Here is a 22,188-nt window from a genome sequence, read left to right on the forward strand (position 1 = left end):
CACTTACCAGGCACCAATGCAGTACGTGTCCTCTGATTTGCAGATCAGCCCAACCCAACTGAAGTTGGGCTGATCCGTGCATCGTTACTAGAATTGTACATGTTATAACAAAAGGTAAACTTGTATGTAGAACTTCATGCTTGTTGCTTCCTGCTGGGGGGCTCTGTGTCAGCACGTTGCTTTTGCAAAAACTGTGATCTTGTTTTTGGCTTTTGTTTGTTTGTTTTAAAGTTGGCTACACATGGCATATTAAACATTTCATATGTGAGGTTCGGCTCGGGTCCAAGGGATGAAAATTTCCTCATCATGTTTTTTTTAAATTTCTGACACTACATACAGGGCATAGTTTAATAACAACAGCTAATAGTTTGTGTTGTCCATGATCATATGTAATGCTGTTCTTATGCTATACTCAGAAATGCTTGTCAGGGGATCTCACCGTTTCAGACAAACTGCCTTTCCCACACCTTTTCGTTTTTGGATTTAGACCTGGCTCTAACTTTCTCAAACTCACAACCAAATATTTACACCACTGAAGCTATTGCGAGGTATGTGGGAGTGGGAAAGCAGGCAGAGACTTAAGAGGATATTAAACAATTTTCTAGTTAGTTAGTTTTAAGCTTCAAATTCAAAAATCATTGCTTTCCTCTTCCATTTTTCAACAGCTTGGGGCACAGCATCTCCTCATTGTCTCCTCACCCGCCTCTCACTGTCTTTTTGCTCCATGGCAGAGATGGAACACCTCCACCTTGCGTTTCCCGGCCTCAGACTAAACACACTCTCCTTGTGTTGATGCATCAGTGTAGCGACTGACTCTAACGATGGTCAACTTATCACATTAGAAAAATAATGATTTCACTGGCTGCCATTCCCACAGATAGGCCCAGTGTTTGTCTTAGGCTCCGTGTCCTTCACTGTGCTGCTGTGCCTTATGCCTGCCTGTCGTATATCAGCAACGCTGCCACTGTCAAGCCCCCTGATTTATGGCTGTTTATCTCTAGCCCCTACCCCACCACCAGCACCCCTCCCACTCCAACAGATGGTCTCTAGCTATTTACTCAGGGAGAAAATGGTCCCAATCTGGTTGCTTAAATACAACAAAAAAGAAGTTTATGGGAAAGCTGATTTCAAGTTATTTGTCATGTGAGAAAACAGGATATCTGCCCCTGTTTTTGTGATCAGGAATGATACTGATAATATCTGCTAGATGAATCTGACTGGTTACCTTCTTATCTTGATGACTTCCCACTTCAGTATGTGGACAACCTTGACCATTGTAAAATGACATGTAACTGCATATTTATAAAATAAATCATCACAAGCATTACAGCAGAATCCCACAAAAAATCCCATCATCTGTCATGTTCTGGGCGGTTTTCGCCTTAAATCTCTTCAAGTATACTCTACCTCTAAATCTTTGTTGGCTGTCAGATGCTCACAGAGTAAAAAAAACACACATAGCCCAACCCGAACTATAAATTATCTGCTACAGACTCAGAAGGGCTTCACTTGATTTCTGTGTCTCTGGAGAAAGGGCCTATAAGTAGTAACTCAGCAGTATCAATTTTTTACATCAGTTCAGCTATTAGCGTTGTAGATTTTTTAGTACCTGTACGCATCGCAGATTTTTTCCCCCTCAATTTGATGGATACAAACCAGATTTTGACCCTTGCACCTGTCAGTCATAAATTACAGTTCCTGGTTTATGTTTCTCATAGTTTGAAGTGAAACACTTTTAAAATTATTTTGGACACAAACACACAGATAATAGTTTGTAACAGCCTTCTGGGCATATTGCATTCCATGGAGACATAGTGATATGGCATGTACTGGGATTCATATTTTCTCAGGATTAAAAGCATGATTAATGTTTCCTCTCGCTTGCATATGGCTTAAATACAAATGGGTATTCACATGGAGACGTCTCTGTCTGTCTATTCTGGACTATCAGAGAAAATGCCTCCCAGTCAGATATCCTTGTGAGGAGAATGGCTAATTTATTATGAGAATAAAGTACTGAGTGACGTTGGTGGGCTTCATAATGAGGTAAACTCAGCCAGTCATCACATCTCACTCATCTAGAGCGCAAAACCACTTGTGTCTTATCTCGACTCTGATTAACCAGTGATGAAGTGTAACGGGTCCTGACTAGCTTAGGCCACTGTCATAGCAGATGTGTGTTGAATAATAAAGTGACAATGAGTTACAATGAGTTTTTATAGTATGTTAAAGTATATGAAAGAAGTGTAACTGGATACACTGGGTGATGAAATTTGCTGAATTATCAGGGACATTAAAATTCACTTGATCTGATTCCACTACGCAGTAATACAATCACACTAAGGAAAACAATGGTTGGAGACAACAACATGACAACAATTAATGCAAGGTGTGCGATGAGTTTGTGGTCTCGTTGCCTTTGAAATGGCTGCTACGAGGTCGATGATGATTCACAGTCAGATGCTGTCTTCAAACCAACTTTTAAGCAGGAAGTTGGCAATAAAATGGGAAACTCGGTCTGCTATCAGTTGGCAATCAGATAGTATCAAGTTGGCAACTACATGCAATCTGTTACATGCAATTTGTTGCATTGGACATACACAGAAAATCAAATAAACTCCTTACACTCGGAGTCCAGCCTGAACCTCACAGATTTGCAACAGAAATCGACAACTATTGCTGTCTGAGAGCAAATGCAGCCAGTTCAAGTGGAGCCGCGATTATTTGCACACAGGTTGCCTCCCAAAAGGTGTCATATATAATCACCTTTCAATTAATAGTCACCTCAACTACTTTTTAGTTGATAGATGCAAAAAAGTTCAATGTAATCACCAGGCAACCATTGATTTTTCCTACTCATAACGAAGCTGCCTTTCAAGTTTTACTCAAGTGTAACTGAGCTATAAGGTGGTGGAGTGAGTCAGCTGACTTCCATCCCATTTGGTTTTGTTGTGTTTGGCCTGTCTTTATATTTCTTTTCATTTTAGATATGTAAATCTAATTATATAAAACTAATCCAGTTTTAATTGTATTCCACGGTCTTTCTTCATCTCTCCAGCACCATCACAGATAATTGCTCAGAGACAAAACAGTAGAACAAGTTCCTCCTCAGACAGATAATATGTGTACTTTTAGACACAAAGTGTTAGTATCTCCAACAGTGATCACTCGTGTAGACATATAGATTGATATTTTTTCCTTAGGCAGTGTTATTAGAAAACATAGCATGCATTTTCATTACTATGCAGATGATATCCAGCTTTATCTATACGTGAAGCCAGAAAACACAGACCAATTTGTTTAATTACAGGCAGGTCTTAAAGACATAAAGACCTGGATGATCTATGATTTCCTGCTTCTAAATTCATATAAAACAGAGGTTATTGTACTAGGCCCAAGAAACACGATATCTAACCATATTACTTGGTCTGGATGGCATAAACTTGAGGAATTTCTCACATTCCTCTGTGAGGAATCTTGGAGTCGTTCTTTGACCAGGATATGTGCTTCAATGCACATATTACACAAGTATGTAGGGCTGCTTTCTTCCATTTGCGCAACATCTCTAACATTAGAAACATCCTGTCCCTCTGTGATGCTGAGAAACATTATGTTTATGGATTTATCATTTCTAAACTGGACTACTGTATCCCTGAAAAGCTTTAAGTTGATCCAAAACGCTGTAGTGAGAGTACTGACAGACTAGAAAGAGAGAGGATATTTCTCCCATATTGGATTCTCTTCACTGGCTCCCTGTTAAATCCAGAATTAAATTTAAAATCATTCTGCTCACATACAAGTCTTGAAAGTCTTTCACTCACAGACTGCTAGTTTACTTGTGTCTCCTCGGAAAAGTAAAATGAGATTTCAGGTCCCACTCCCAGGTCAGCTCCCAGTTTGGATTCACGAGATGGATACCCTCTCTACTTTTAAGATTATCCTTAAAGCTTTCCTTTTTGATATAACGTATTGTTAGGGCTGGATCAGGTGACCCTGTAGATATCTGCCCCTTCCTGAGCCAGAGCCTGATTCTGCTGGAGTTGTCTTCCTGTTAAAAGGGAGTTTTTCTTTCCCACTGTCGCCAAGTGCTTCCTTGTTATGGGGTCATTTGTGTTGATACCAGTGGTATTAGTTCTGCTGTTGGATATATTCCCCACCTACCCTGTATCCTCAATCTGTATCAAGAGGAACAAAAGTGCTAAACACATCCAAGATGAAGGTTAAGAATAATGGAAGGATCTATGATTTTTCCTTCACACTTGTCAAGATCAGGTAGAACAGTTCATATTGGGACATGTAAACAGCTGTTATATCAAACTGTGGTCAGTGGTTGTAAAGTTTTAATGTCACAGTACAAATGTTAAGAAAACACTGGTGAAAAAACTCGCTTGTTGTTGTTGTTGCCTTCCAGGCCCAAGTTGCATTGTGTGTGTGTGTGTGTGTGTGTGTCTATGCTGCACCCCTTGACTCCCACACATGTTGTATATGTTATGATAGCAGGCGGGACCCTTCTCACTTTGCTAGCAGCCCTTCGAGCTGCCACAGGCAGGCAGGCAATGAGCAGGAAGGAAATGACTTCATGGGATTTGGTCCAAGTTTGAAAATATAGATAGCATGTAGTGCCGTTTTTTAATGACATCGCATCGGATTGCTTCAAGTGGCTGGTTGTGATTATGAGCTAAATGTGGCAGACACGGTAAATTCTAAGATAAATACTCTGTCGAGCACATGAGGCTGCACTACAGTTTTCTTTCTCGGCCACAAATTAACCCTAATTAAGTCATTACACAATTAACAATAAAAATGTTACATACACACTTGTCTGTCTTTAGTGTGTTTTTTAGGCTAGACTGATTGGATTTTTCTGCGCACTGTGCACCGAAAACTTTATGATTTATTCCGACCTGCTGCTTTTGTTTAGCTACGGTCGCCACGAATACAGATGTCACTCTGGATTGACGTAGGAAAATGCGGAGCAGCCAAAACATAAAGTGGAAATGTTAACCCAATAACGCTAGATAAACAGTGAGAGGAGAGAGGCCAAAGACAACAGAGAGTGAAGGGAAAGTGTCCTGCTGGCATCAGGTTTCCCAGACTAAGTGTTATTTGAAAAGCAGCTGAAGGGTGACACTCACTCTCTTCCCACCCAAATCTCCCTTCCTTTTCTTCCCTCCCTCCCCACTCACTCGACCATCTGTTGTTCCTTCTCTTCTCAGGCTGCTCTAAGTGCCTTGAAACAGCTGTCGGAGCAGGGACTGGACCCAGTGGATGGCCCCATCAAGGTACAGTAAGACCTGAATGATGCCCACATGGCTGCTGGGTTTATTAACCAGCTCCAGCCAGTGATGGTGGGCTTAGATCAGCTCCGTGTACACCCACGCACACACGTCCAGCACTTCCGCTCGACATTTTTCTTCCATAGGAAAGCAGCGGTAGGCGTATTGCATTTACATGCACTACGTTCCTGTCAGTGCCGAATACTTTGCATGATCGCTATCACTATTAAGGCTCAGTCATGACAGACACAAGGGCTTCCCTTCATTCATTCTTTCCTCCACGATGAGGAAGGGAGGGAAGGAAGGAGGAAGGCCGACAACGGAGAATCAAGTGGGAAAGCAGGAGCACCGCAGGGGGGTTTTGGAAACCGGGGAGGAAATTACTGTCAAGCGCCTGTGGTGTATTTTCATAGTAGGTGTGCCCTGGAAGAAAAAAAAAAGAAGAAGAAGAAGAAGAAGAAGAAAAACAAAGGTTTTTACAGCCCCGTGTCTCCTTTAGAAGAAAAAAAGGGGAAAGGAACAAAAGGGAGGAAAAACAACTGCAGTGTTGCAACAGCTTTATTTACGTCACCAACAGAAATGAGGAGCAAATATGGCAGCAATTACTCTTTCACCTGAGCAGTTAATCACTCCTTTCTCTTTCCAGTCTTTCCCCTTGTGGTCCTCAGACTCATTAAGTCACCCATACTTTTCTATTAGCACATTCTCAGTTGTTGTTTTCAGATGGTTGCCGTTGCCAAGATGAAAACACAAAGCAGTACAAATTTGAACCTACTGTCTTATCATTGTCAGTGCTATCAGAGATGATTATGTCCTCCTAATAAAACAGCCCGAGAACAGGAGCCACAGCTGATCAGTTAGTGTGAAACAGACTGAGGTCAAGGGCTTGATAAGTGTCTTGACTCATAGCTGAAGCACTTTCAGTCTGTCCGCTTGGACGTTCTTTTACAACAACAATCACCTGTTTTTCTTTTTGACAAAGTATTACTCATTAAAGACTGATGGAATCTTTTCATGAGAAACCCGTAGAGTAAACTTCCCAGTACAGGAGTAATTATTGGCAGCATTCCCCTCCTAACTCACAGTTTCACTTTTCGTTTCAGACCACTGAACCATGTGGGAGGGAGGACGGACATTAAACAGACTAACTCAGGCACCACCACTCAGGTCTGCAAGGATTCAAAGGCTGTCGTCTAGGAGCTGACAACCCCCCGAACCTCTCCTTCAACATACACACTCCCACCCCCGCCTCCTATAACCCTGATCCCACATAACCTCCAGCCACCACCCGCAGTCCCCGCCCTACCCTCTCTACCCCTCACGATCGCCACTGTATCCTGCAAAACCTGTCAACATGCAATAGGGTGGATGTGCACCAAGAAATGACCGACTAAAACACCATTACCCGAGTCTATGTGAAGACAACGCTATCTTAACACGTTTATTGATGATTTCAGTCAAAATTTAGAGGACAAGATAAATGAATAAATACAATACAAGCTAATGATAAATGCATGGTACTGTGTAAAATCAAGGGAAGTCCAAAGCGATACCCTGCATAGACAATTTTCCCTTTGGATAGATGTTGGTATGGTTAAAACAAATAATGTACATCATGCCATTGAAATACAAAAGAAACACATTAGGGGAGAAAACCAACTTCCATACAGTAGCTTTTCTTTTCTTTTTCTTCGGGGGTTTTATATTTCCTTTTAATTTTTTATTTTGTTTTTTATTTGATCTTATTTGATTTTATCAATCTAACAATGCTTGAGTACTGTATTTAAAATTAACCAATGCCAGTGCTGTGAAAGTTGTAGTTGTTGTCTTCATATATAGTCACCCAGCTTACCTTGTATGCTGACATAAAAAAAGAGTTGATCTATCTATATGGATGTGTATGACTTTGCAAGAGTATCATATTCCAAAAAATAACACAGAAAAGTTTTTTTCATGTGGACAAAAAGGACAAAACTGGTGTTAGCAGTAATCAGTAGAAGTGTTGACCCCCCAGGAGGAAAGGTTGGGTTAACCTTTTCGCATCCTGAGGGGGCCTACCTGTTTTAACATGACCCCGCACTGGCATAGCATCACTGGAGCATCACCTGATCAACGGCGGTGAATGGGCCGCCCCATGTGTACTTTTTAGGTCATAAAATAGGCCAGTTCTCCTCAACAGTGGCTAGGTTTTTCATTTTTTTGCACACATCCTCCAGTGCCAGTAAGCTTTCAGAATAACTCCAGAGAGGTTTTTTTTGTACGGTCTGCATGAAAAGTTCTCTCCATTCCAGTGATTTTATGTCAGTGGATCGTCCCCCCTTCCTCCCCCCTCCGCCCCACAGTTTTGTCGATCACATCTACACCCATTGTGTGTGTTGTATTGACCCACCAAGGCATCAACTGGGTGCTTTTAATGCCTGCATTCTGGAGTGCAGCTTTTGATTGAAGAGAGCCTGTAGCTCTAACCTGCAGGCTCTCTCTCCCTAAAGGCCACTTTGGATCACTTTGTCCACTGACATTGAGGATGTGTCTTCTTCTTCGCTGTGAGTGCGATGTGTAATAAGGCTGTGTCTGTTACTGAAATGCAGTAAAAACACCTCAGTTCATGTGGAAAAAAACTGTTTCTTTGTCTCTTCTTTGCTTCTTCAAACAGGTGTAAAAAACCAATATCTCAGTGAATGAAATTAATGTCATTTTCTTTCTAAAAAAGCCACTTTTCTTTGGCACATTTTTAAAGGAGACAATGTGAGTATAGATTAGCTGTAGAGCCTAGCGCTGGTGAATGAACACTGATGGGATGTTACCTGCTGCTATTTAAATGGATTTTCATCAATTTCCCTTAAAAACTTCCCCCATCATACTAAACCAAAGTAAAAGCCGTTCATTTCTTTATCGTGTAGAAAAACTCGTAATTGCGCTTGTTTTTTCTATATTGAGAAATCTCAGGGATTAAATGTGGAGGTAAACTATGTTACAGTGACAGGAAGGGGGTGTTTCACAGGTGTAGCCCACTATCCCTCAAAGTGGGAGATGTGGTCCTGCTGGGGGAGACTGCTGCCATCGGGGAGCGCCATTGGGCCGTCACTCACCAGTCCTGGATGGTATTCACATGAATCCCAGAACCCAAATTTTCTTAGCATTATTATGATTACAATGATTTTAAGTTTTTGGGTGTCAAAATTAGTCATCAGTAAAATGTTGATGTCCAAAATTAACATCCCAAACTGCCCTGCAACAGATTGGCGATGGCGACCTTTCCAGGGTTTATGTCCCGCCTCTTGCCATATGGTACCAGGGATAGGCTCCAGCCCGGCCACAACCCTGATAAGGACAAGCAGAAGAGAATGGATGGATGAATCCCCAAACTGCTGTTTCTCAGTTACATGAAAAAGTTAGTGAGTCCTCTGGAATTGTCTGTATCCGTGTGTAAGTCACACAAATCCTTCTGTCTGATAAAGATCTTCCAGTGTGGGATGTTGGTGGATTTTCTTATGACACATTCACACATTCTTATTGGATCAGCATCATGGATTTCACTCAGCTGTTCTAAAACACTACTCTTCTCCTACCTTTCTTTGGTAGATTTGAATTGATTCCTGAAAATGTAAATCTTTGAGAAATTGAGTAATTTCATAGCTAAATTTTGCACTTGTTGAGGACAAATTTCAGCTGCTTCCTTAATAAGTAACAGTTTAATTTCCTGAAGTGTCTTTGAGGGAAACAGCATGTCCACATTGACCTGCTTATTTGCCAAAAAGTTCCCAGATGTCCTTCACTTTCACTTTACTTTACAAATGAATAACTACAAAATCTCCGCATCATTCCAGCTAGTTAATCTCTACCACAAGCAAACCTACTTCTGTTAGTTTTCTTCCTTGTCATGAAGGACACAGTTGTGTGCTCTCCTCGTAGATTATCAGCACAGGGGTGTATTATATCCACCTTATCGATCTCACACTTCTGTTGCCGTTCTGTCACTTTTACTTGCCTCCTTCATGTAACTCCACCACCTGTGCCGTTCTCCAGAAATCCAACAGTCTCTGCATCACTAGACCCGCTGTGCTCTCCCCCATTAGAGAAATGGATGAGCGAATGGGACAGTGGCGCTCTAATTCAGCTTCACTGACTAATGGACTCAGCTGGCAGCTACATCTGCTAGCTATTGAGGAGCGCCAAAGCTGTTCACATACATTAGCAGCAGATCTCTGTTCCAGAAGCTTGTTCAGGTAGTGGTGGACCAGCTTGAGGCCATGTTAGACTCAAGATGAATGGCCTCACTTTGAACCAACCAATATGGGAAGTGAGCCTCATGTCCCAAAATAGAACAAAATCAATGGGACTGTGAAGCTTGTCTGTGCCATGCAAAAGGAAATGCCAGAGTCATTGATTTTTCCGTCTGAATTATGTCTCATTGACCCCCCCTTCCTGAAGTCCTCCTACTTAACACCAGGATTTAAAATAAAGGGAGGGGAATCCTGTAGAAGTTGATGAATGTCCAAGAAACGCTGCAAGGCAAAAACCTAATAGTTTTCTTGTATTTTGTGTACTTCACCACTCTATGTAAAGGGTTGTTTCACATACTTACTGAGCTCCACTCAGTCCCAACAGTAGCTTGAAATGGCTGCGCTCGGTGCTGATTGCCTCTGTACACAGAGGGATTGAGACTGTCAGTACAACGCTCCCTCCTATAAGAAGTAATTTGCCACCGAGCAACTTTATCCAGCCCCGATTAGTCACAGCAGAGGAGCACTGTACGAAAAGGTTCGATAGAAACTCGCAGGGACCGATCAGCAGTGTCTGGAGGATGGCTGTGTTGTCTGTGGCGGACAAAAGGAATCGATTTGCTCTGTGGGGAGATAAGTGTCCGCGATCACACTGATAGCTGTGAGGAGGATTAACGCCAAGACTTGCCAGTTTAACAACTTAAGCATTTTTGGACATGACATTGATTAGCTGAGTCCAGACAAGGGGGAAAAGAAATCAGCGTCTGGTAATGAGTTTTATTCAATTGGGTTTTTGTAATCAGATTTTTGTAATCTGTTTATGGGAAATTAGATTCTAATGAACCCTGATCACATTTAAACATGTGTTATTAGTTAGAGTGACGAGAATTATTTGATTTTCATAACTACTATAAAATATGGTTGTTAAAATGTTTAAAATACTTTTTTTTTAAAGATAACTCATTAAAAATGCACAGGACCTGCAGTGAGTATGTACTGCAGTGCTGTTTATGAGTCATTTTACTAATTCTTAACATGAAAGATGCTTAAAGAGAAAAATGTATTTGCAGATTTGTATTATGCCAGTGCTTGGTGATAATCCAGTACATGAAAAATACAAATGTTTGCTTATTCTGAAGTATTTCAGTGTCATTTTGTTTTTGGTAGCTACTATATTTCGAGATAGTTTAACCCTGCTTAACTCACATTTACAAATGTTTCTAATTTCAGCTCGAAGAAAGTGTGCAAGCCACGTCTACAAGATAACTGCAAGAAATACCAGGGCTTACAGCACAGTCGGTTTCTAAAATTGTCTTTGTCTTATCAGTGTTTTCCTCAAGTTTCAGTTAATTCACTGACATAATTCGGAACTGGTAATGTTCTGCAATAGATTTACACAATTTTATAAATAAAAGCAGTCAGTTTTTCCATGCTGGTGTCCGACTTTCTGTAATAAACTGCACTGTCTCTCACTAAAATCCCCCGAGTTGTTGTCAAATACCAAGAATGTGACCTCAAAGGCAACTCCAAGCCTGGCACAAACAACTCAGGAATTTGAACATGTGAATCCAAATGCAGCTCACGATAATGTGATGCTTTGTTGACACCAATTAGGAAATTTGATTTTCCCCTCCTCTGGGTAAGCAAAAGGTCAGGGTCAGATACATAAACAGCTCCGACAGAAGCGGTAGTTTTTGTGGCACCGATGGGTCCTTATTGTTCTTATTCTGACCTTCTGATGCCTTTTCTGTCATTTGTGACTTTTAGGTCCTCTTTCCTTTTTAGTGGTTCAGCGTGACACGCCTGACTTTCTGTGACCTTGATTGACTATTTCAGACTGCTGGGTAAGCACAAACAAACAAAAAAATCACATGCTTGCGTGTGCTGCATATAAGAGTATATTTACTTACAAAGACAAATGATTCTTACCATCTTTAGCCAACACCCATGTCTAAAGGGTGCCTGAGTCACCGTTTGAGGGCAGTGATACCGATACTAGTCGAAAAGAGAAGAAAAGGGCTGGGTGGGTGTCGCTGCAACAATGGAAACTGCACCCAAGAAATTCATCAGCATTGCAGAAGATCCTCTTTCCTGTCACTCACTGCAGTAATTCACTGAATTCAAAATAATTTCATTGTGCTATGTGCTGAATAATGGTTTGATCTGAGGTTAGAGTGGATAACTACAGTCATCGCTGTGCAATTTATGACTGCAGCTCAGGTCACCAGACTTAGAGGCAGGAATGTGGGTGTAAACACTTCGCTGGAGGTCAGGATGCAAGTTTTCCCTTTTGATTATATTTAGATTTAGAGCATTTGTGCCTTTATTAGATGCAGAGATGAAGTGTGGGAAAACAGGAGTGGAATGACAGCTGCAGGCTAGATGTTGCACTCATGTGGTATGTCAGTATAAGTCAAACGGACAGTCGCGTGCTGACTGGCGGCTAAGAAGACACCGTGTAATAATCTAAATCACTTTATTAATTTAAGTTAGGTGGAGACACTAAACATTGGAACCACATTTGCTCTTCTATGGAGCAGTCTTCAGAAAAATTACAAAAAGAGGCTTATGTCATACTGTCAAAAAAAAAAAAAAAAGCAAAAAATAAGAGGTAGAGAATTTAGGCTCATCACTGTGACTGAAGGAATGATGCCTATTGGAATGTAGTTGAAATTCAGGGAAATAATAATAATAATAATAATGATAAAAAAGGGTATATAAAACAGTCATTTATCAAATATGGTGGACACAGTTAGTTGGGGACACTGGGGTAATTCACAATATTTAAACATATACACTTTAACTGGACGAGGTGGACACTGGGCAGGTGTTAACTTTAGGGGAAAAAAATAATAATGAAAAGCTGTCTTTAATACATTTCCCTCAATCACATCAGTGTTGAAACAGCAGTTTAAAGTGGAGCTTTTTTTTAAAAAGAAAAAAAAAATACAACAATAGGTAACAAATTTACATTATGAACGCATTAAAAAAAGAAATTAAAATCATCAACTGGATTTCTCCCTAAGCAGTACATTCTGAATGTGTCGCGCATGCCAATTCAGCCCAGGACGCCACTCCCTCGTGCAGTGACAGGACCGCCGAGGGACACTGCTGAATCCCATTAGATTGGAAATGCTGTGAAGATTACAGTCCGCTACAATCTGGCTATTGCAACGTTTCATTTGGATTGATATTAATATACGCTATATGCATCTAATGCAAGTATTGAACACAAGAAAAAAAAAGGAGTATCGTTAACTTAAATGGTGGGATTTTTTTTCTTTCCTGTTACTTTACTTTTGATGGCACGAGCTAAAAATCAGAGCCAGAGAAACTTGTTTCCTGACTGAAAAAGAGCCTCTGTGTGGGGTAGACGGAAACGCTGTGTTAATCCTTTCTACACGGAGAATGCTGGCAGTGTAGAAAAATCAGAAGAAGATAGACAAAAACCATCAGAAATTACAGTGCATGTCTACAAAAATAAAATAAGTGAAAAAAAGATTACTGTTTGTACAGTAACATACTGTATATTTCCACAATGACACTAGATAAGGCTGGTGACTACATTACGTAAATAGTTAATTACTGGATATCTTTTTCTGTATGATTTCAAAACTAGTGACACAGTATATAGATGTTGGTTTCTTTAAACAAACTTTAAAAAAAAAAAGACAAAAAATAAATCCTTTGTAGTACACAGCTTTCTTTGTTCCAGAGGAACAATATGGTAAACCTTTGCATTTGCTCAATGCAAGTGCACCAGTCTAGATTCAGTCTTTTTTTTTTCTTCTTTTTTTCCTTCCATCTCTGTCCTCAGTGGTTGTTTCCTCATACTTGCAGGTTTAAATTCCCCTGTTCATATTGCAAACAGCACCCCCTAGATCCCATTCTTTGCCTCATTGTTGTTCATGGCCTCCTTTCTCTGAGCTAGGAAGGGGTACATGCACTTGTCGGCACCTAGGAACCGGTACATGCACACAATGGCCTCGAAGGGCAGGATGCTGTGGAGACAGGACGGAGATAAGATTAGCGAGGGACACTGGATACCCCTGCACAGTACACTGAAGGCCGATGGAGTGGGCCGGGAGGGTGGGGGTGGAGGGTTAAAACTAAAAAGAGGCAGCTCACCTTTTCATGAAGTTGACCATGTAGACGATGCGAGGCGTGCAGATCATGGGCTGGTCGGTGAGGATGGCCCTCATGGCTTGTTTCACGCAGAACTCTGGCTTCAGAGGAGGGAGAAAGGGTTCGATTTCCTTCCTGAAGGGAAAGAAATCACGGTCATCATTGAGAAAGGAATTCAGGGAAAATGTGCGTCAAATTTAGTTAAACTAATTAAATTTATGAGGAAATACGATTAGGGATGATTGAAGTCATTCAGTAAATTAACGTGGGTGGAAACATGAGAGGAAGTCTGAGAACACTTCAAGGAGTGCTGACAAACTTCAGGAAATCCATGAACATAAGTGATACTGGTACTAAGGATTGCTCCAAAATGGTGGGGCAATAAAGACAGAGCACATGCCAGCTGCTGACTGCACCCATCAAACAAAGTGAGGACTATTAGAGCAGCACGGAGGGCGGAGGGGAGAGGAGGCTAGCCCAGGTGCACCTGTTGGTGAGGTTTTCCTCTGGGAAAACAAAGTAGCCCTCTTTGTTTAAGCAGTGTTGACCTAAGGAATACCACTCACTTTATAATAACTGTAACACCACAGATTGTCAGCTGCCGCTTTGAAGTTTTAAAAATGGGTGTTTGAGGCCGTTTAATGAAGTGGAGATTACAGGTGACAAACTCACTGCAGGTGCACGAAAGCTTATTAAAGAGGACACACTGGCTGCTAACCTTATCCTGCAGCCTTTAAACATTCCTGTGTCGACCAGGTACGGGCACACCAGAGTCATACTGATGCCGTCCTTCTCTGAGGCCTTCAGCTCGTGGCTCAGCGACTCGTGGAACCCGATGGCACCGAACTTGCTGGCACAGTAATCCTGAGGGAAAGAAGAGAGGGAGAGAGAACGGGTTAGCTCCGTAAACCCCCTGCCTGCACCCAGGGACTACAGAACACTATGAAACATGCCCCGTGGCCACAGAGGTCTCTCTTTGCTGTTAATGATACATCCTCCACGCACAAAAAACAACAAGAACAAAAAAAAAAAACCCAGAGTGAGTCCGCTGTTCTACGGTTTCATTAGCATTCTTCTCCAATGCTTCAGGAGACTGCGCTGCTTGGCGGGAAGGTTTTGATGTGGTTCACTGTGGAAATAATCTATTTTTTTTAAAGAAAAAGACCTGGGCAAACACAGATGCATGTCGATAAACAGAAAGAGGACAAAGGGATTGGTCTGTGCCCACATGACAGGCGATGGCTTTGGTTCTAACTTGCACGTCTGAAATGACATTTCAGGCATTTCCAGGAACCGTAAAAGCGTGACCAAAAAAAGAGTAGGCTTAATTTTTACGGATAAATGCTTAAACAAAAGTCAAATGTTATCCCTACAGACTGTTAGAAATGGATACTGTTCTCAGCTAAGGGGATAAATGAGAGCTCTGTTCCCTGACATATGAAAATGAAACATTCTAGGAGGACCACCGGTTAAATGACCCCCCAGTAAATATTTTATTATGCATTTAAAAAAAAAAAAACTATAGGAAGGAAAACCAAAACCATATCCATTGAAAGCTGCTGTGAACTGAATACTGAGTGAGCACCAAGTTGTTCACAAAGCAGTGATGAAGATGTCTCTGTCCCTCGGGGGAGCTGTCAGCTCATTCTGGCCCTGGGGCCAGAGCCCAATAGGGGCCCCACACCCCCACTGCTGAAGATAGAGGAATCTATAAGAGGCTCCCAATGCTCATCTGTGTTCCTAAATTTAACGGGTGGAGGGACAACTAGAGAAAGGGGGCCTAACCTCCCCCCGTCTCAGTGTGCTAGCTGGCACGGACGCCTTTGGGGAACAGCACTGGTTTTGGATGGTGGGAAAGATGGGATGTGCATGTGTTGTTGTGTATGATACTAACCTCCACTCCAGCTGTGCTAAATAAACCCAGGGAGCTGGCAACCGTCACAATGTGGCCATGATTCAGCTCCAGCATCTTGGGGAGAAACGCCTTGGTGGTCTAAAGGGGGGAAGGACAGAAGAGACAGAAGGGCAAAGAGAAAAAAGAGGAAGGTTAGTTCACTTGTGCAGTTTGTCTGTGCCAGAGCCCTTTGATCCTCTCTGCCTTCCCTCTCATCCCCCCCTCCTCTGTTTCTCTCCCTTCTCCATGGTGATGCAGAGAGAGGCGTCTGAATGAGAATTCATAACATGCATAAAAACAGACCGAGCGCTGGAGGTGCAGCATTTGAAAATATAAACATAGAACTTCTATCCTTTCCGAGTCAGTTACTGAAGAGGGGAAAGATGAAATGTCGCCCTCTCCGTACAGTCTGTGCTTTTCCCACACAGATCTGGTGCCCGCCGTTGGGCCCTGCACTAAAGAGCTGGTGACAACACCAATCACGGGCCTCCGTTCACTCAACACTTCCAACAATACAGTCCGGCTTCTCATCTACCTACACGGCCTCGCGCCCGGCCGGAGCGCCAGCCAGCAGAACAGTCTACGAGATGAAAGCGTTTCTAACTGGAGCGGTTCCACTGGTGAGTCCGGTGGCGCTAGCGAGGGCGGTGAGAGGAGCAGCACACACAGAGTTAGCCGTTACACTTGATTAACCTATGGATTCATTCCTCATTCTGCCCGTCAGCTGACTTTGGAGTTGCCCTGGACACAGCGTGAGCCAATCAGCAGGTGTGACATGTGACAGCAATGATAGGAACTGACCAATCACTCTCCCACTAGGAGGTCTACAAAAACAACCATCAGGCCTTTTGTTGGGAGCAGAGCTAAATCTATCCCAGTCAGATGTGTGCTGCCATAGTGAAGAACAATGCACGCGTCCTTGAGGACTGTTAAAATGTTACTGAGGCAAGACACACACACACACACACACACACACACACACACACACACACACACACACACTAGACTGAGACTTCAACTAGCCTAGTAATTAATAAATAATGATCATCACAAGGGCTACAGCTACAGCCTGCAGTATGTATTGCTTTTCAGCCCAAAAAGTGGACCTTTCCAAGACATCTTTGGGAAAGAAAGCTGTTTTCTGTGGTTGCTGTTATATTGGTTAGCACTGTAGAGAAACGATTCAGCCTCCTTTATAAACATTTTCCTGGATCGGACGCAGAGCCAGCGAGACGAGAGAGCGCGGTACCAGGTAGTACAGCCGTGAAACCTCTGGTAGGGGGAGGACGAGCCTCATTAAAACTGCACCCAGAGATTAACTGCATCGGCCCTACTGACCTGAAGCGTAATCTCCGTTAAGCTTGACATTTGCGTTTAGAGGTCCCTCTCCTTGTTTAGTGAGGTAAATAAAACTGGAAGCAATAACTCACGTTTACAGAGTGGTTTAAAGGAAGGTGACTTCATCGCTTCGGAGTTTATTCTACAGTCAGGTATAACTGATCTGACTCCGTTCCAAACATCTGCACTTTTCCAGGACATAAATTGCTGCAATATTCAACTCATTGAATGATGGGGCCTAAAGAGAGGGAGTGAGAGAACATGAAGCCCGGGCAAAAGCTGAGAAAGACCTCTGCGAGCCAGAATGGCAGTGAAAGAGGGAGGGAGTTGCGTGCAAATGAAGCATTAACTTAAGATATGCCCGTAGCTGATTTGAGCCAGCGTCCCCCCCACCCCACTCCCACAGCAACTTTTAGAGAGTGGGGAATGACTCGATCTGGCACATACATTATTAGCAAAGCCAATACACAAATTCAATTGGACAATTCTGCTGAGTGGTCTGAGGGGAACTGAGAGGAAAGGATGATTTCCTCTGATCGAGGACGGGTCTAAATGTGACCGACCGTCCCATCTCTCCCCACCCGTCCTGCTTCTCATGGCAATCCTGGCATGTGGGTATGACCCCCACTGACCTCTCAGACACAAAATGTGTGAAGGCAACCGGGGGCTCGTGTCTTACATCAGAGCTGCCGTAATTGGGTCTCAACGCTCCCTTGTTCCGCTAAATTACCCGCTGACACAGCCGGGCCTCCTTGGCCTATGTGGGGGTGCCCTGCCCGCTGCACCCCCTAATTGGTGCATGCCCCCAGGAGCATTTAAGCCACACAAAGCTTCTTGCAGCTGGGGTGTCAGGCTGCATTAGTGCTAGCGCCTGACCAACAGGAATATGAACAAAATATTGGCCTTTGCGTAGGACCAGATGGCCATTTAATTGGGCTGACTTCTCCCTGGACGAGAGAACCAAGTTGGGAGGGAGAAAAAAAAATGCCTGAGCTCCGGAGCTTGTCCGATCCTGTAGTAGATCATGAAATCTGAGTGGGCTGGGCTGACGTTAGTGGTCATCGGGGATGACTGATGCAGATTGTTTATGTTGTATTGACCATACCAAGTGGTAGCCATCCCCTGCGTACAGCTCAAACTCTCCGTTTGGAGAACTGCTCTCTAGAAAACATCAGTGCACAAACATAACCTCAAAGCTCATCTGTAGGCTCAGGTTTTCCCCAGGTATGGTGTTTTATGACTGGTCAATTTGATTTTCTGGACAAATTAGGAGCTGGATAAGGAATTATAATTGTATTATAGTCACGTTTTAAGCCATGGGCTTTATCTGAATAATGAAATCATAATTTTAATTCTGCTTTTGTGGTGGTTCAGGAGGTAGAGGTCATCTACCAATCGCAAAGTTGGTGGTTTGATCCTTGATTGCTCCAGTCCAACAGCAAAGTAACCTTGGGTGAGATACTGATCCCCAAGTTGTATAGAAAGCACTTACGCAGAGAGAGAAAGTGATTGTATGACTGAGTGTGACTGGGTGAATGAGGTAAGTTGTATAAAGTGCTTCGAGAATAGTAAAGCACTATATAAGCACCAGTCTATTAACATTTTCCTATAAAAATGTTTTATGTTTTTTTTTATAAGTTTCTATAAAAAAGTAATGAATATTGTATGAGAACCATTAATGTCACAATAGCTGCTCAGAGTGATGATTCACAGAATCTCATGATCTTTTTTGTTCTTTATCCCTTTGCTTTTCTTAGTATCCACTTTATTCGTTTAATTCTATTTGAACTGAAAAACAACTTTTTCAAAGAATCAGTCAAGTTTTTGTTTTTGTAATGAAAGGAAAAAGATTCTTTAGTACCATCTTATAAAATCTTTGGACAGAACAAGGAATTTAAAAGAGTTAAAAAAATTTAAAAAAGCTCCCAAAAAAACAAACAATCATAATGAACACTCTTTCGCAGTCATTTTAAGAACTAAACTGCTAAATGGATGAGGGTAATCTTCAGACCAAAACACTAGAAAAATATAATTATCTACAGCCCATGAACAGGTATGTACGGGAGGAGAACAATGACACGGCCATGGCTAGCTTCACTGCGGGGTACAGGTGCACTGGGCTTGAGGAGGGGCCCATATAAAACCAGTCAAGTAGGACCCTTCTGCCTGGCTGCCTCCTTTCTCTGGCTACAGCAGGAATGCGGCCTGCGGAACTTGGCTCCTGTCGCCTGGCATCTTGTCAAGCTGATCCACAGACAAGAAACCAATTGTCAGATAAAGTGGGTCAGCAGCAGCTTACCATTACCCTCTCGCCTGTGGATGGGACGGCAGTGCCTTCCTTCCCCTTTTCTTTCCCCTGCTCTTTTCCCGCCGTGTCGCTCCCGAGCGCTCGGTGAGTTCGTGCTGTCGCACAAGAGGTGTAGGATTTCCACGAGAGGGCGGATAGCCGCTTATTGTTCACGAGCCACCTGTTGGATAACCAGCTCAAGATGCTGAGGATCATTTCCTCTCATGTCATTCCACTAAACACACACGCTAATCCTCAAAAACAAACTCTGGTGACACTGGTGGAATGACTGCACAGCCCCTTTCCCAGCATGACTAAGAACCGAGTTGCAAACATCACAAATTGCCAGCTGGACTAATCAAAGCATCGTCAGACAAATTCAAAGTGATGACCCCCCCCTTCTCATAAAAAACCTAAAGGGAGGAAGGGACTGAATCATAGCGGTTAGCGTGTGTGTGGCAGAGCCGGATGAACAGCGCTGGCCTCCGTGACTCCCATATGCAGCTGCACCCACTGCCTCCAAATCATGTTGGGAGGAGTCAGAGGGGCCTGTGGAAGGAAGACAGAAGAAGTGTGGGGTCTGAGCCGGGCCTGTTTGGCAGACACCCACGCGACACTACGATTACCATCCGCTTCCTGCTCACAACTCCATCCCTGCCTTATTCCAATACTCTGTCCAACAAATGAGGACTTGCTTATTTTTACACCCAGCTGTGCCATTTGTGGGAAATGCTTTGAACTTGCAGCCATTTGCAGTTGAAATCGTGGCTGTTTAAAAACCGTCCGGGATTATGGAGAGGAGGAAGCTAGGTTAGGAGGGCTTGACATTGCCATTACAGTGTTTTGCCAAACAGTGACACAGAAAAAGCAGAGTACGATACGTGCCTAAAGAAAACACACACCAGGCCTTTTTACGCGCACTGCTGAGACATCAAAATATATTTTTAAAAAAAAGAAAAGAGAAGCTTGTCAGTGTGGAAAAAAATGACAAGCACACTTGGAAACCTGCTTCTGTAAACTGATCATAATAGCTGTTCTTGCACTTTTCAAATACAAATTCTCCTATAACATACCTTTAGGGATAGCATTTTGTAAAACATGTGAAAACACGTGCCTTAACAGGTTTTTAAAGCCGGCCTAAAAGCCTTTCACGACGCGGACATAGACTGAAGTTATTTGTTGAGTCAAAAACCACAAGTAAGCCGTTGGAGGTACCTGTTGTTCAGAAAAAAAGGGGAGAAAAAAAATCAAAAATCAAAAGGTTTATATAATACCTGCCACCTGCATGCAGTGACTAACTGCAGTGAGTTTGAAAGGAAAGTGGACAGTGCCCCTGTTAGTTTAATCTCTATTCATCTAGCTTGTGTCATTAATGAACCACATCCTCCATTCTGGCTGTCACCATTCATTAAGTCCTTCTTTCATCTGCTCCCCCCCTCCGCACACACACACCTCTAAAGAAACCACGCTCACCATAGAATACAGGAAAACACAAACATCTATTTAAAAAAAAATCTACTACCAAATCACTGGACCCTGACTCCAAATCCTGGATTTAAAGAGCACTGAGATATCCAGCAGAATGCTTGAATGGAGCATCCATTAAAGAGGAAATCCGCACAACCTACGTGAGCGATACCACAAGAGATTTTTCATGCTCGATTAGGAAGCTTGAAGTCACTGTGGTTTCATGGCATGACTGAGAATGCTGTTCTCTGTAAACAACAAATAAAATAAAAAGACAAGAGCCTGGGGCCAAAGCCTCAAAAATGAAGATATTCTGGATCACTTGACAATATGTTGTGACAACTAAATTCACGCATGAAGTGGTGAATTCAGAACCAGTCTGCCAGGTGAAAGACTTATTCTCAATCCATGCGGTTTACTCCAAACAAAGCTTATAAGCCAAATTTACACAGTCGTTGCTGCTGTTCCACAGGGGGTGGCTATAGTGAAGAAATGCAATCAATTCTCATAAGGTTGGTCTAAAGGCTCCAAAAGAGTAAACATCCATCTTTAAAATGAATAAAGCTCTTTATTAAATTTCTAATAGCTTTGGGAGTCTGCAACCACAGTCTTCCCACACCCCAAAAACACACAGACACACAAAAAAACCTGTGATAGCGCTTAACTGGTTACACGCTACAGCTTATGCTTATCTAAAGCGGAGCATATTCACTCTATCAAGTCCACGTAGCCTCTCAGATAAGTAGTCACACTGAAAGGCTCGAGGAACGGAGCCAGAGTAAAAATCTGATATGCAACAAATCACCAACTGCCAGCAAAATGTGGTGAGCTGATCTAAGACAGATCCAACCTACGTACAGAACCCCGTTTCCATCACGCACAGTCGGTTTGTGCAGATCTGTGCAGCTGAGGAGATGAGACGGAGCCGCTGACATACCTCTGGGATCATCATCGGCTGTGGCTGCCAAAGCGGAGCAAAGGCAAAGACTTTAAAAAGCCAAACCCGTGACTTTCCTCTGGCAGAATGAAAGCAAGTGGAGCTGAAATCTGAACATGCAAGGCAACTATTTATGGTCATAGTTTCTTAGGCCTGGAGGCACACACACACACACACACACACCTTTGATTCTTCAGTTTGGCACAGAGAAGGATAAGATTATGAACAGGCATACGAGTCAGAGCGGAGACATTCCTGTGAACCTGGCATCACAGTTAACACATTCAGCAACACTGTTCTCACTGAAACTTGGGCACACACATTATAACTTTACAATAACCTCAGAGTCGCCTTATTACAACAGCTTCTACATCAGCTCACCCAGAAGTGTGCGTGACAGTTGACCACCATGGTCCGCTCGATCAGCTCGTCGGGACACTCCAGGAGGTGATGGCCAGAGACGACGCCGGCGTTGTTGATGAGTATGTCCACCTCTCCCACCTCCCGGCGCACCTTCTCCGCTGTGGAATACACACTCTCGCGCTTCCCTACATCACACACATAGGTGTAGACCTGCGGCTGGAAAGGTGGGACTTCCTCTACCCCTCCAACAGGTCCTGCAGAGAGAAGGGGGGGGGGGG

The 22,188-nt window shown here is 42.9% G+C and overlaps 2 protein-coding genes across 2 annotated transcripts in view; one reads left to right on the top strand and one right to left on the bottom strand.

Moving 5' to 3' along the window:
- stau2 (staufen double-stranded RNA binding protein 2) overlaps positions 1-6,922 on the top strand; it is a 101,117-nt gene extending 94,195 nt beyond the window's left edge. Inside the window, exons 14-15 of the mRNA XM_005722563.2 lie at positions 5,217-5,282; positions 6,380-6,922. Of these exons, the coding sequence (XP_005722620.1) occupies positions 5,217-5,282; positions 6,380-6,415 (102 nt within the window). The 3' untranslated portion in view covers positions 6,416-6,922. The remainder of the gene's footprint in view (positions 1-5,216; positions 5,283-6,379) is intronic.
- Positions 6,923-11,961: 5,039 nt separating this feature from the next.
- The window catches only part of rdh10a (retinol dehydrogenase 10a), an 11,146-nt gene continuing 919 nt past the window's right edge, over positions 11,962-22,188 (bottom strand). Inside the window, exons 2-6 of the mRNA XM_005722565.1 lie at positions 21,929-22,164; positions 15,519-15,617; positions 14,343-14,488; positions 13,628-13,759; positions 11,962-13,500 (exon numbers count right to left, since the gene is read on the bottom strand). Coding sequence (XP_005722622.1) covers positions 13,377-13,500; positions 13,628-13,759; positions 14,343-14,488; positions 15,519-15,617; positions 21,929-22,164 — 737 coding nt within the window. The 3' untranslated portion in view covers positions 11,962-13,376. The remainder of the gene's footprint in view (positions 13,501-13,627; positions 13,760-14,342; positions 14,489-15,518; positions 15,618-21,928; positions 22,165-22,188) is intronic.

The sequence above is a fragment of the Pundamilia nyererei genome, unplaced genomic scaffold, assembly GCF_000239375.1.
Source record: "Pundamilia nyererei isolate P.nyererei 1_Seehausen unplaced genomic scaffold, PunNye1.0 scaffold00007, whole genome shotgun sequence".
In the NCBI taxonomy this organism is placed as follows: Eukaryota; Metazoa; Chordata; class Actinopteri; order Cichliformes; family Cichlidae; genus Pundamilia; species Pundamilia nyererei.